At 44.6% G+C, this 12,854-nt stretch overlaps 7 protein-coding genes across 8 annotated transcripts; 3 read left to right on the forward strand and 4 right to left on the reverse strand.

Moving 5' to 3' along the window:
* The first annotated feature begins 992 nt into the window (after positions 1-992).
* Positions 993-2,350, forward strand: LOC6604849 (ras-related protein Rab-43). The gene is made up of 4 exons (XM_002029658.2): positions 993-1,295; positions 1,359-1,443; positions 1,638-1,894; positions 1,946-2,350. The coding sequence occupies exons 1-4, from the start codon at positions 1,083-1,085 to the stop codon at positions 2,048-2,050; spliced, it is 660 nt and encodes a 219-aa protein (XP_002029694.1). The 5' UTR covers positions 993-1,082; the 3' UTR covers positions 2,051-2,350.
* LOC6604850 (ADP-ribosylation factor-like protein 5A) lies at positions 2,326-3,651 on the reverse strand. Its single transcript, XM_002029659.2, has one exon. It carries the CDS (start codon positions 3,123-3,125, stop codon positions 2,586-2,588), a length of 540 nt encoding a protein of 179 aa, XP_002029695.1. The 5' UTR covers positions 3,126-3,651; the 3' UTR covers positions 2,326-2,585.
* A 69-nt stretch (positions 3,652-3,720) lies between these two features.
* Positions 3,721-6,254, forward strand: LOC6604851. Its single transcript, XM_002029660.2, has one exon. It carries the CDS (start codon positions 3,954-3,956, stop codon positions 6,048-6,050), a length of 2,097 nt encoding a protein of 698 aa, XP_002029696.1. The 5' UTR covers positions 3,721-3,953; the 3' UTR covers positions 6,051-6,254.
* On the reverse strand, positions 6,188-7,533 carry LOC116801260. Its single transcript, XM_032719618.1, is given in 1 exon segment — positions 6,188-7,533. A coding segment is annotated over 1 exon segment (939 nt). The 5' UTR covers positions 7,397-7,533; the 3' UTR covers positions 6,188-6,457.
* A 9-nt stretch (positions 7,534-7,542) lies between these two features.
* Positions 7,543-8,756, forward strand: LOC6604852 (selenocysteine insertion sequence-binding protein 2). Its single transcript, XM_002029661.2, has 3 exons — positions 7,543-8,121; positions 8,183-8,403; positions 8,457-8,756. Exons 1-3 carry the CDS (start codon positions 7,604-7,606, stop codon positions 8,681-8,683), a joined length of 966 nt encoding a protein of 321 aa, XP_002029697.1. The 5' UTR covers positions 7,543-7,603; the 3' UTR covers positions 8,684-8,756.
* Positions 8,674-10,463, reverse strand: LOC6604853 (gustatory receptor for bitter taste 66a). The gene is made up of 2 exons (XM_032719617.1): positions 10,173-10,463; positions 8,674-10,111 (listed from the first exon to the last, which is right to left on the reverse strand). The coding sequence occupies exons 1-2, from the start codon at positions 10,420-10,422 to the stop codon at positions 8,769-8,771; spliced, it is 1,593 nt and encodes a 530-aa protein (XP_032575508.1). The 5' UTR covers positions 10,423-10,463; the 3' UTR covers positions 8,674-8,768.
* A 90-nt stretch (positions 10,464-10,553) lies between these two features.
* Positions 10,554-12,435, reverse strand: LOC6604854 (bax inhibitor 1). 2 transcript variants are annotated; one of them, XM_002029663.2, is made up of 5 exons: positions 12,203-12,270; positions 11,596-12,049; positions 11,231-11,401; positions 11,030-11,169; positions 10,554-10,818 (listed from the first exon to the last, which is right to left on the reverse strand). In XM_002029663.2, exons 1-4 carry the CDS (start codon positions 12,268-12,270, stop codon positions 11,149-11,151), a joined length of 714 nt encoding a protein of 237 aa, XP_002029699.2. In that variant the 3' UTR covers positions 10,554-10,818; positions 11,030-11,148. The 2 variants fall into 2 exon arrangements, with proteins under 2 accessions (XP_002029699.2, XP_032575510.1); XM_032719619.1 differs by lacking the exon at positions 11,030-11,169 and having other exon boundaries at positions 10,694-10,818; positions 12,203-12,435.
* Positions 12,436-12,854: the final 419 nt, after the last annotated feature.

Genomic DNA, 12,854 nt, shown 5'->3' on the forward strand with positions numbered 1-12,854 from the left:
CATGCGGTTTCCAATTCGTTTGGCAATCGAAGCAGTTGGTCAGCTTATTTGCATTCGGTGAGATACATAGAACATGTTTCCCGGCCGCTTCCGCTGCGGTTTGAAAGTGAGTCTCGTTTCGCTGCCTAGAGATAGAAGTTGATATGTGGGTCAAGGTCTGCATTTTGCGTAGATTTCCATGGGGAAAACGCGAGGAATTTCTTCGAAACACATCGTAAATATTTACAGACCCATAAAGTCAGCTCTTTAGCGTCAAATGGCGCCATCATCAATGTACGTGGTGAAAATTTATTGGAGTCCCATGCGTTATCAGAAAGCCTGACCTACGTGATCGCCGCTTTAATCGGGGCAAGTACCTCGATTCACATGGGTTTACACGCAAGAGGGCTTTCCATTTGTGAGTCAATTAAATAAATTGTCAACATATTTAGTGCTTTATTGCGTAATGTTAAAATCAGCCCAATAGATATCCATTGCAGAGCCATCAGTGAGAGTTGGAATTTGCGATTTGGAAAATCGTGTAAATTCGTTTTGACCAAATTTGAAAAGAGAAAATCCAATACAATTGAATAAAATTGTTTATTAACATTATTTGGGCACTATTTCATTGTACATAACAAAATGTAACTTTAATTCAAAAATTGTAAGAAAGTAAATATTAAAATCGTTTTTTGAGCGAAATGCAATACATGTAGCCATGTAAATATAGTGCAAATAAATAAATATTTATATTTTAAAAAAGTAAAAAATTTGAAAATAGGTTTTCGATTTTATTTTGAGAAAACCTAACGGCCGATATCACATCTAAAATTTAAAATCGATATATGAGCTTCGCATTGTATAAGAAAATGAAGCAGAAAACCCATAATATTCACTAAAATTAGTACAAATAAATTAGTCAAATAACAATTTGTAAGTAGTAGTGTATTATTATTTGACCCTCCTATCGATAGGTCAACTATCGATTGCCAACAGCTGATATTGCGTATCAATAAAATTAGTTTTGCTTCACTTTGTTGTCATTAGAAAAGCAGGGCCGCAGGCAAAGGAGGGCTGTTAACGGCCAGAACAGCGGCCAAAAGATGACCGCCCGCAATCCTCAGACACTGATGGCACTGCCAAACGAGGAGCACTTTGACTTCCTGTTCAAGATCGTTCTCATTGGTGACTGCGGAACGGGGAAGACGTGCATAGTGGACAGATTTAAGACAGGGAACTACATAGAGCGACATGGGAACACCATCGGAGTTGACTTTTCTATGAAGACCATCGCCGTGGAGGGCAAACAAATCAAGGTGCATAATGGATTGCACTGATTCCGCCACCAATATGACGCATATCCTGTCCCTCTTTTCCAGCTACAAATCTGGGACACTGCTGGTCAGGAGAGGTTTCGCACCATTACGCAGAGCTATTATCGCTCGGCCAACGGTGTCTTAATTGGTGAGTCCCAGTATCGGTATCTTTTGTTTCGGGGGCATAGGCATACGCCCATCCATTTGTCATGCCAAATAGGTACTACTGATAACCAGAGAACGCTTTAAAGTGATTGCCTGGCACTGATTTAAATAGCGAAGCGCCTTATCAGCGGGGTGTTTGTTTACCCTGCTTGAATACCATGTGTTTCCTCCTGACAGTTTACGACATCACCAAGCGGTCTTCCTTTTCCAATTTGCAAAAATGGATCGAAGAAGTGCGCAGGTACACCGCTTCCAATGTTTTGATAATCCTGGTGGGCAACAAGTGCGATTTGGAGGAGCAGCGCGAGGTGGACTTCGAAGAGGCGCGCCAGATGTGTCAATATATACCTGAGATTCTGTTCGTGATGGAGACCTCCGCCAAGGAGAACATGAACGTGGAGGACGCCTTCCGCTGCCTGGCCAACGAACTTAAAGTACGAGTCCGGCTATTAACTATACCTGAGCTAATGATGTTCCAATTACAGCGCCAACACGATGCCAACAATGTGGAGGAGGTGCGAGAAAACACCATCACCTTGGGCCAGGGAAAGCCTTTAAAGAGTTGCAGCAGCTCCTGCAATCTCACCTAGACCTAACATCCACTAAACCCGCTCTTTAGTTTGCTTTTACTTTTGTGATCAAATTGTTCTTGTGGCTATATTTTAGTATGCTAATGCTTTAACCTAATCCTAGACACTAACTTTTGCACAACCATGTATTTATTTTTGACGATAGAGTACAAACAATCTCACACATCAGCGAATCGAGCCAACAATGTCAATTACAAGGCAATGCTCAGAGAGGCAAATACGTCCACTTCTCTATTTGTAATTTGTATTCAATTTGATACGCGACAGTGTCGAAATAAACTCGTTTATTTTGTAATTTTATTGGAAGTATAATAGTTAATTGGCTTAGCTCCTAGACATTATCCATATACACGTAGTTTTAAATCATCGAGGGACTCCTGTTCGGACGTATTTTACACTAAATAAAATTGGCTTGGCAACAACTTTTCAAACAATTTGGAAACGCTTAAAAATTGTTTATATCAAAATTGGTTTACTTTCTCTAGACAGCTAGTCGTTAATGATTAATTAGCTAATATGTAGCATGTTTGGCGGGTCATTTGTTCTTGATGCGCTGCACGATCCACTCTAATCCTTGATAGAGTCCTTCGCCGGTGAGCGCACAGCAGGCCTGGATGTGCCACTGGTGCTTCTTGATGGAGGTGAGGTCCAGTTGTCGTGAGATTTCCGCCGCCGACATGGAGCCCTTGAGATCCTGCTTATTGGCATAGACCAGCAAACTGGCCTTGCTCAGATCCTCATGCTGCAGCATCCGGTAGAGCTCTTCCCGCGTAACAGCTAACCGTTCCCGGTCCGTGGAGTCGATGACCATGATCACCAGCTCTGTGTTCGTGTAGTAGGTGCTCCAAGCGGCGCGCAGACTCTGCTGACCACCAAGATCCCAGACAAGGAAGTGTATATTCCGCCAGACGACCTCTTCCACGTTGGAACCGATCGTGGGACTTGTGTGGACCACTTCATTCATCAGGAACTGGTACAGGATGGTGGTTTTGCCCGCGTTGTCCAGACCCACCATCACCAGCTTGTGTTCCTCGTTGCCAAACATCCGCCAGAGCCGCGATAATAACAGTCCCATATTTGAACCTTATTTTTAGCTATATACGTATAAACTCAATTGTTGATTATGCTGCAGCTGCTGTTATTGTTGTTGCTGCACCGATTAGAGATTTGATTTCGAACGATGACGGCGATTGCCTCACACACAGGTTATCGGCTGGCCTGCGTGTGAATGCGTGGTAGACCCGTGTGTGTGTGGGTGTATGTGAACGCTGGGCTTTGTTATTGTTTCCGCAGGGGAAGGCGAAGGCCGTACGGTAAATTATTCACTGATTTAACTATTCAGCTATTCACTCCACACTCTCACACCCTAATTACTGTTGTTGTTTTCGCCAAATGGGAATTTTTTTTTTGGGGGGATTGGTGAGCGATTTTCACGTGGTTTCCTTTCGTTTCGTTGCAGCGTGAAACGCGACTTCGTTTACGCGTCGCAGTGGGTTTGGAACAGCCGTTGTTGATAATTTAATTAACAGAGTTTTAATTAAGAAAGTAAACAGCAGAAGTGATTAATTAATATCACTTGGAATCGATAGTGCTGCTATCGATAACAGCGGGCAGTGTGGTAAAGAAAGTAAGGCTTAATGAGACCGTATGTCATTTAGTGCTTAACAACGTTCCTTGTGCATTTTCAAAACAAGTTATTTTTTAATATTAAATTGAACTTATTTATGGAATTATTTTCAAATTCAAAATTTAGAAGTCAAATTTTGTTTAGTCACTATAAACTAATCATCTTATTACCAACACTAACGACGTTACCAGTGTGGCCATCCTCGCGGCAATCATCTGTTCATGGCGGTTGTTGTTGTGTTGTTTTTGACATCTAATTAGCTTCCCACCGGTTGCAATGAAAATAATTTTGAACCTGCTGCTCTTGGCTCTCCCTATCGCCCAGTTGGATGCCTCAAGGTCAGCCACATCCGACCAGGCTCCCATTGTCGAGTGTCCCGGACGCAGTGTTCCCCAGCTCCGTGCGGAAGCGTCAGAGTCCGAGATCTCGCTGCTATTTTACTACGTGTCCTGGGCCAGCGAAGCACGGCAGGCACGACTGGTCTACAATGGACTGGCCCACTATTACCAGGAGTATGGCTTCTTTGGTGCCATTGATTGCTGGCACTTGCAGTGCAATTGCAGCCGAACTTTGATGCCGGCACCCGGAGTCGCCGGCGCAGGAGGTTATCCTGACAAATGGCCCACACTGGTCGTGCGCTACGGCCAAAAGCAGTTGCTCCAGTACCAGGGCTCATGGAGCTTTGAGGATCTTGCCCGGTTCATGAATAACCTGCTTCAGCCATTGGACCGGGCGCACAGTAGTCAGGATCTCGCCGCCATTCGGAAGCACTCGGATGCGGTGGTTTTGGGCCTGCTCGACTCGCCAGACGACAAGGCCTACAATCTGTACTTGGCTGCCGGTCTGCGCTGGCTGGAACTGGATCCGGAGAGAAATATCCGCTTCACCGTGAACTTTGGCAACAGTGCCAGGAAGATGTGGAAGTCCTCGGAGGCCAAGCTGCCCCAGTTTGTAGTTATCGACAGCCGAAATGGAGTTCATACATTTAATGGTACATCTGGAGTATGGAAGACCATTGATATTCTGCGCTGGGTACGGAGCACCCTCAAAAATATGTCACTGTTCTCCAATGGCTATGGCACTCCTATGACTATTGCCATGAAGGCGCGACATGTCCCCGTGCTGGCTATGGGAGTTCGAATGAACCAATATCACCATGCTAGTGTCATGGGCGAGGAGATGGCTTACGCTCAAAAAAAACAGTCGGAGGGATGCGAAGATTACTGGAAAAAATTCGATGAGCAATCTGAGGGCATACCCTCCTCCCTAAATCAACTTCCCAAGGAGCTGTTTGGGGATTTTGAACAAACCCGGACCTGTTACCCGGCCTGGAATAAAAACATGACCACACTTAAGAACTATTATCGGATTAATAGGTACCTAAACCACCAATGGAAACAATACTCGCACCAGAATCATCCGAGTTATCGAAACGTTCCCCACTTGCTGCGGCTTCACTCCAGAAACCTTTGCCTGGCACACTCACAGCATGGAACGCCGGCCATAAAAATCGGCATTGCCAAAATGGTAACCAAATATGGCCAGCTCATTTGGCAGCACTCGACTGAGCACGCAGCCCACAATCGGTCACTGGGCGTGGTGATCTTCGATTCTGTGAAATATAGAGACTATCTACACCAGCTTGGCATTCAGCAAACCCATCAGCAGGTGCAGATTTTCATCTTGGATGCGGCTGAAGAATCACTGTATGTTATGCCACAACAACACACATTTTCCTACGTAGCTCTTAAGGATTTTATACGGCAGTTTTACGCCAGAACATTGCCAAGGACTCACAAGAATGCTCCTGCCATGATGGAATCTGGGTTCAGTAGAAAATATAACAGGCAAATGCTGTTGCAGGCGGTCCAGCGACCAAATGCCACCAATGTGGTATTTATGCACCGTCCTGACTGCGCTCTGTCCGCCGTTCTATCCCAAGCATTTCTGCAGGTTTCGGCGCTACTCGGCAGCCCCGAGGTGCACTTCGTACGCTTCGATAGCCAGGCTAATGATCTGCCCTGGGAGCTGGCTATGCCAATCACGCCGTCTCTTATTGTCTTCCCCCAGGCAAAGAGCTCCGAATCCGTGGTGTTCCCGACCGATGTGCGGATTGATGTGCAAAACGTTTTTGCCTTTGTGATCGCCCAATTGGAGCCGGAGCAGCAGGTGCGTTCGGTCTTGACCAGCTGCAGGCGGCGGATGCGAAACGTTAGGAGCTGTCTTGACTTTGCCCGCAACCTGGTACTCCAGCACGTTAGCCAATATCTCAAATTCTGGGATATCTATGAACGGGAGCGGGACGACATCCTTTCGCACCTAAGGGAGTTCAACAACCTGCATATGTCCATCGAAAGCAGCATTCGATTATAGCGAAATCCCTGAATTATAACTTTAGTTAAAAGTTACCGTTGATATTTCCTGTAGCTCGTAAGTCTAAAGTTGTCTCTTCATAAGATATTTATCACTCATAGTTGTATTAATATAAATACATACATATAAACAAAGGGTAAATCAATTATTTTCATAGCTTTATTTTTAAACAAAGTTCAGAGACAATATAAACAATGAAATGTGCGCGCGAAATGACTTTTGATTGAACTTCTTCTTTCTTACACAAAAGTTCTGCTATTCAGCTAGATATTTGCTTATTCAGCCCCGGATATAATCGATTATTTGTTCTGCGCCCTTGTGAATGAGCCAAATGTAAGCATGTACGCTTTTTCTTATCTGCAAATGGCATGAAGAAGGCTCGGTATTGTTCTGAAATTAAATTCTAATTAATTTGGAATATTGAATAGTTCGGCCACATGATGGTAACTGCTGCCGCATGTTTGAGCAAAACGAAGTTCTTTAAACAGAGTGTTTGCGTTTTCTAAACATTTCGTGATTTCATGTGGACTCATACGATTGAATATATTATGAGCTTTAGCCAAAAAGAACTCCAGGCGACGTGCGCGCAGATGATTCACCAAATGACTCCACATCTCAACCAAAAGGGTGCCCAAGTCTCTTTTCCAGTCAGCACTTTCGAGGTGATGAAGCAAAACTGTTTTCAGCATATAACCGGACAAGTGAGGCAAGTTCCTGGCGTGGGCGTCCCGCAATCCTTTCATCAGCCGTAGAACGTTCTTCATATTATCCTTGCCCTTCATCATTTCGCGCTCCCAATGTGGGGCACAAACCATAAATGTGGTTCTCAACCTCTTCTTCTTTTGAGGAATGGCGAACCAAGGTCAATTATTTCTAACTTCAGCAGGAACCGGACAAATATCAAACGGCCATTGGCTTCCAGAAAATTCGAAAGCTGGTACCAAATCAAAAGATATCGAGCGGCTACCACAGACTCAAATGGTATGGGCACAACCATACCCCTCAAGAGTATAGCTTAATATGTAGACTCGTTTAGTGGTAGTGGCAACTGTCTGATTAGACTCGAATACCTTGCGGAATGCATTGTGTAGCCAGTCTTGAAGTACAACACGATGGATGCGTTGAGGTGGTCAAAAGTATTTACGCAACGTGCTTTTTTTCAATTGTCAACTAACCTCTGTATATGTAGATATTAACAATTAAATTACTTACCGTCATGTTACCCGTTTAAGTTCGTCAACTACATAGTTTTGAATTTCCTCGGCTTCTTTGGTATATACGGGCCTTTCATTGTCAGAGATTGTCAATTCCTCAAGAATTCTTTGAAAATGCTTAGCGGTAATCATTCTTTCGAAAAAGCCTAACGTTGAAATTCTAAAACGAAGCTTTTGGGAATGAATGATGCCGCATTTTCTCGGGTTCCCCCTTTTATAAATTACCTACAGTTGTTGCACAGCACTGATTCTTCTCTTTCAGGTGTGGTGAAAAAGCGATTTCACCATTTACCGCGACGACCAACACTATTTCAGAGACGCACTAAGAATCCACAAGAAATGTCGGAAAAAATAAGAATTTTACATTATAACACGGACAGGAGGAGCAGGAACCAGGATGTCCAGGATACAGCGATCAATATTAGTCCGCGAAGCTCCAAGTACAAAAGCCAGCACAGGAAACGGGAGCAGCAAACCTCTCTCCTGGACTTTGTCATCAAGCCGAGACCAAAAACACAAAGGCAAACTAAGGCACATAAACTTCAAAAGACGCGTTTAACCATAACAAGGGCTAGCTACATAGTTTACAAACCCAAGGGCAAAACCCGCCTTGATCCCAAGAAGAAGATTACCAGGTTGAAGAGGTCCGTACGGGTATATCGCACTTCGAAGAAGGCGGAAAGAGAAGTCTCGGAGAATGATCTTGAAGGAGTCCCAGTAGTTGGTCTAGATATCAATCCGATTGCTATTCCGCTGGAGCAACAAGTTCAAAACCTATCACTTAGTAAAACCCCTGCACTTAACGACCTTTCACAAGCAAAGACAGTTCATGCCATTCACTCACGGCGATTTAGAAGGTTTGTTTACATTGATTGTACCTTCTTTAAAGGTTAAAACATCATGTTTGATCTCATCCAGCTATTGTGACAACTGCACCCGCCCTCGTCTCAAGGAGTTGACCTCTCAGCTGCTAAGGGACCTGCATCGCTTTCAGAAGCGCGCCTTTGCCAAAAACGAGATTAAAGCGCGGGCACATCCCCGCCTGGTTTTGGGTGTTCGGGAGGCTCTGGCTAGGCTAAGGATAAACAAGGTAAAACTGTTGTTGCTGGCTACTGACTGCGAGATCTGCCCCGGTGAAAGTGAGTAGTCAAATTGTTCTGAAAGCAGCCATTAACAATATCCGTTTTAAAAGGTGGTCTAGATGCGACTATAGAAGGCTTAAAACTCCAATGCCAGCAGCAAAAAGTTCCCTATTGCTTTCCTCTGCTGAGAAGGGAACTTTCTTACGCCCTCCAAAAGCGAGCGCAGATTTCTTGCGTTGCTATCCTTGACTTTGACGGAGCGAATGCAACTTACGCTGATCTTCTTAACGAAATAGAGGATGCACGTGCGGAGTACAAACGCAGAACTGCTTCGTGAGGGTTTATTTGGTGGCAAAGAAATATAAATAAAAGTGCCAGGACGTGCTCGAAACATTGAATAAAACATTAAAGAAAACAAAGCTTTAGCCCGCCGGTGTCATGGTGGTGGTGACGAAATCATGCAGCGTGGAGCTAATGTTATCCATATCGGTGGCGGCACCAACCAAGCCGGCGGTGTCATTAAGCGAGTTGAACGTCTGGATGGCCTCTTTGGCCTGCTGGGCGGCCAAATTGAACTGAATCAGGATGATCAGGTAGCTGGTGATCCCGCCACTCACGCCATACAATGTTTCCATGTCCAGGGTAAAGAAGCCGCAAGCTGAAAAGTCCACCGAGTGGTTGAGCAATTTTAGCGATAAGTGGTTAACAATTTCGTAGAGCAGATTATCATCGGCCACTACGCCACATTTGTGCAGACTGATTCCTGTGCGCTTGGAGGCCTGCGACGTTTTCCAACTCAGGTAGATGAGGTACACACATTTCCCAGACGTATAACTTAGAGCTATAACCGTGATGAAGGGATTCTTGGCGGAACGGAAAAGCGATGGTATCGATTGGAACTGTGTAGCGCAGTAGAGGAAATAAAGTTGAGCAGTGAAAATCAGGAACCCATAGGCCATTAGGGATAGAATGGGATAGCTCCACAGCTCGTTCAAAGCCTTTCCGATCTCACAGATCTCGTCGTGCACCTGGCATAGGTTGTTTAGTTTCTCCTCTACCTTAGCGGCATTTCCCAGCTCGCTTTCATGAACCATGTTAGTGGCCAGGGGAGGCGGTGGAGGCTTCCTGCTGGCCGCATTAATTGCTTCACCAAAGGAGTTCATGGAGTGGGCCACAGGTGCTACTTTGTTTTTCCCCGAACCAGACACTGAACTCTTGCCAATGAAACCTATATCCATACCTCCTAGTTCCTTGTACAGATACTCCAAGTTGCTGTCATACTGAGGCGGCTGGGAGCTGTCCAGCGGAGGCGGAACCTCTTGATTGCCTTGCAGCCACAGCTTATGCTTCTCGTGCATGTCCACCAGCTCCTCTAGGGTGGCGTTTATGGCCTCGAAGCGTTCCTTCAACGCATATAACGAAACAGCGAACCAGATCTTGTCTAGCGTGTTGATGAACGTGGGAATGGCGGACACTATCCATAACAAGGACATCCATTGACTATAGTCCACCAGCTTGACGTAGGTGCTCACCAAAATAGACAACTCAAAGATGACTGTCATGATCAGCATAATCCGTATGCGCCGTCCAATCGTACTGTTGTCCATAACACACCCCTCTTTGTAAAGGCGCTCATCCACCAGACGGATGCGCTCGTAAAGCTCTCCTATTCTACCTTGGTTTCGTAAAGCGGTCAACTGGTCTGAGGCCATCATAATCAGACCGATGTAGGTCAGGAACAAGCCAATCACGAAAGTCAAGGTGCCTGAGAAGAAACAAGAACAGGGTTATGAGTTTGCACCATTCAAGGCGAATGGTTCACAGACTCTGCGAGGCCTTTAGGGTGCGGTCCTCCTCCCCAAAGGAATATATCAAAATATTATAGAGCACAACGTAGAGTATTAGAGTACACAGCATGTAAATCATGCCATTACGGGATCTCTCCAGCAGATTCCTAGAGCGAAACTTCTCGAGATCCTGCGGCAGAATTCCAGCTATCTTGGATATGAAGAACAGTTGATGGAACTGCCGCAATAGTGGTTGAACTGCGTTCTCTGCCTGCGCCATGTTGTCCATTGAACACTACAGCTTTGAATGACCGATTCCGGCTAACATGAAGCTATTACCTGCAGCGTGCACTTAGCCTAATTAATTGACCCCACCGCCCCCAATCGATACTATCGAAATGGTCAATCTACTGCGCCATGTTTGGGACAAGAAACGCGGATGAGCCGACTTCTTGTGGTGTTTATTAAAAGGGAAAATTTCATGGGTTTTATATTGGATATATATGTCTGCAAATTTAAAGCCAAATGTACACGGCATTATTTATATTCAATGCGAATAATTTTCTAGAATGAGAAATCTACCAGCCTCCAAAGACCGTGTCAGATGTTTTACTTGTGTTGGCTGTTACACGTACACATTTATTTAATTTTTTTTCTGCCGGCGTTCATTCTGTTTTCGCTCCTCCTGCAAATAATTAAGAGCATTACTTTATTGCCTTTAAACGGTGCGAAAGCAAAGGACATAAATATAGTTTCACAAACAGCTAGAAAACTTTGCAAAAAGTGACATTGGCAGTTTTTGGAAATAAATATACTTCCCACAAGTGGTTTATATAGACCTAAGGATCCTAGCCTGACTGTGAAAGTATACTTATTGCCTTGCCTGCAAGAAATACCGTTTAAAATGGTTTTTCACAGCGAATTTTATACTGGAAGCTTTTGCAAAGTGATCAGCATGTTTTCGAGGATAATCTGATTGAGCTATTTCGGGTGACTGGCTCCGGCTTGAGCTGCCTTAAACCATGAAGGTCTTGAGCTGGGTAAGGGGGCTATATAACAACTGATCGTTGGGCAAAACCCATGTCGCGGGAACATACCTTTTGCGTCAGTATAATTAGCAAACGGCGGAACATGCTGAGTACATCGAAGAACAAATCTAAAGCGTGCTGAACCACATCTCGGTTTCCGTTTCGGCACTTCTCCACAATGTTCTGTGTGTCGTAGACGATGAAGGCAGCCATTACGAAAACGCCGACGTAAAGTTGAGTCTACAAGGAAAAAAAAAATGAAATTGTTCAGTATTACAATTATCAGTTTTCAATGTCTTGTAAGTTTTTGTAATTAGATTTTAAGGATACAAATTAATACGCATCCACATAAAACTATTTATAAATAAGCTACCAGCTGTGGCCCACTTTTAAAATTAAAAAGCTTGGGGAAAGGTTGATCGTTGGGCACTCACCATTTGCACGAAGTAGGATTTGAAGACCATGTTAAAGAGACTCAATAGCGCCATGGTGTTGATGACGCTAACCAGCATCCCACCCAGATAGAGGTACTTGCCCTGCTCGGCCAGAAGGGCGGCCAAGGAGAGCGAGATGAAGGTGACGAAGGTGCCCGTAAGGGCGGACAGTATTATTGCCGGATTTATGCTGCATATATAGCCAAGGAGCGGTCCGAGCGTCTGGCCGGAGCAGAATCCGAAGGCGTAGAGCATGCTCAAACGTGTGTAATAGTTCTTGCCGTCATCCTTGTAGAAGTGCAGACCCAAGACCAGGACTAGAGTGGCCACCGCCGCCAGGACTCCAAGATCGAGAAAGTCACGCATCTGAAGCAAGGCTCCCATGGTCGTAGCAGCGGCAGTGCTGCCCAGGACCATGTAAACCTTATACAGGTGCTCACGCACATAGGGCTCACTGAAGGATATAAAGGGAGGAGGACCATTAGTTTCAAGGTCCATCGATCCGATGGCCAACTGTTGATGTGGTTGGATACCAAAACAACACGTCAGTGCAACGCACTTGGACCCCAACCTCTCAGGGGGTGACCCATCGGCAAGCAATACTTACTAACGGTCGCCGAGGCCTTTCATGAACGTCTGGAAACGGTCGTTGATGTAATTCGCAGTATCTGCCATTGTGGTCTTTTTCGCACTTGCTCTTTCTAGTTTCCAGTAATATTACATATAAGTTTGTCAAACGGAGGAGTGAATTCGAACTGTTTGCACTGATGTTTTAAAACTGACTGTTTACTTTGTAAGGCCTACTTGCCTTTTCTTTATGTATTTCACGAAATCTGATTTATCAGTTTTTAGTGTTGGGTAAGTTGCTGTAGGCTAGTGCTGACGACATTGTCTTTTTAACGCTATTTTTAGGTTTGAACTTTATGCTCGTATTCATTATTTAACTCACCATAACAACATACCATAAATTAAGTTTGACAAATAATATTGTTAATTTAATAAATAATGAATATTCCAGTTCAATTTTTGTACATATCTTTTTGATGTTATACCAGCCCTTTTTTTAAAGCTAGAACACCGTCAGCACTGTTGATAAGGCGGTGTTTTAGACATTTGCCCACCTGAGCCAGTGTTGGGTAACGGACACTTTCCGAACTTCCAGATGATTCTATGACGTGTTTTCGGTGCGCGCGATAACTACTTTCCATTTGAAAAGCAACGATGTTCGAATCGACTAGTAAATGCGTTTTTATTTCGCG

The sequence above is a fragment of the Drosophila sechellia genome, chromosome 3L, assembly GCF_004382195.2.
Source record: "Drosophila sechellia strain sech25 chromosome 3L, ASM438219v1, whole genome shotgun sequence".
Taxonomy (NCBI): Eukaryota; Metazoa; Arthropoda; class Insecta; order Diptera; family Drosophilidae; genus Drosophila; species Drosophila sechellia.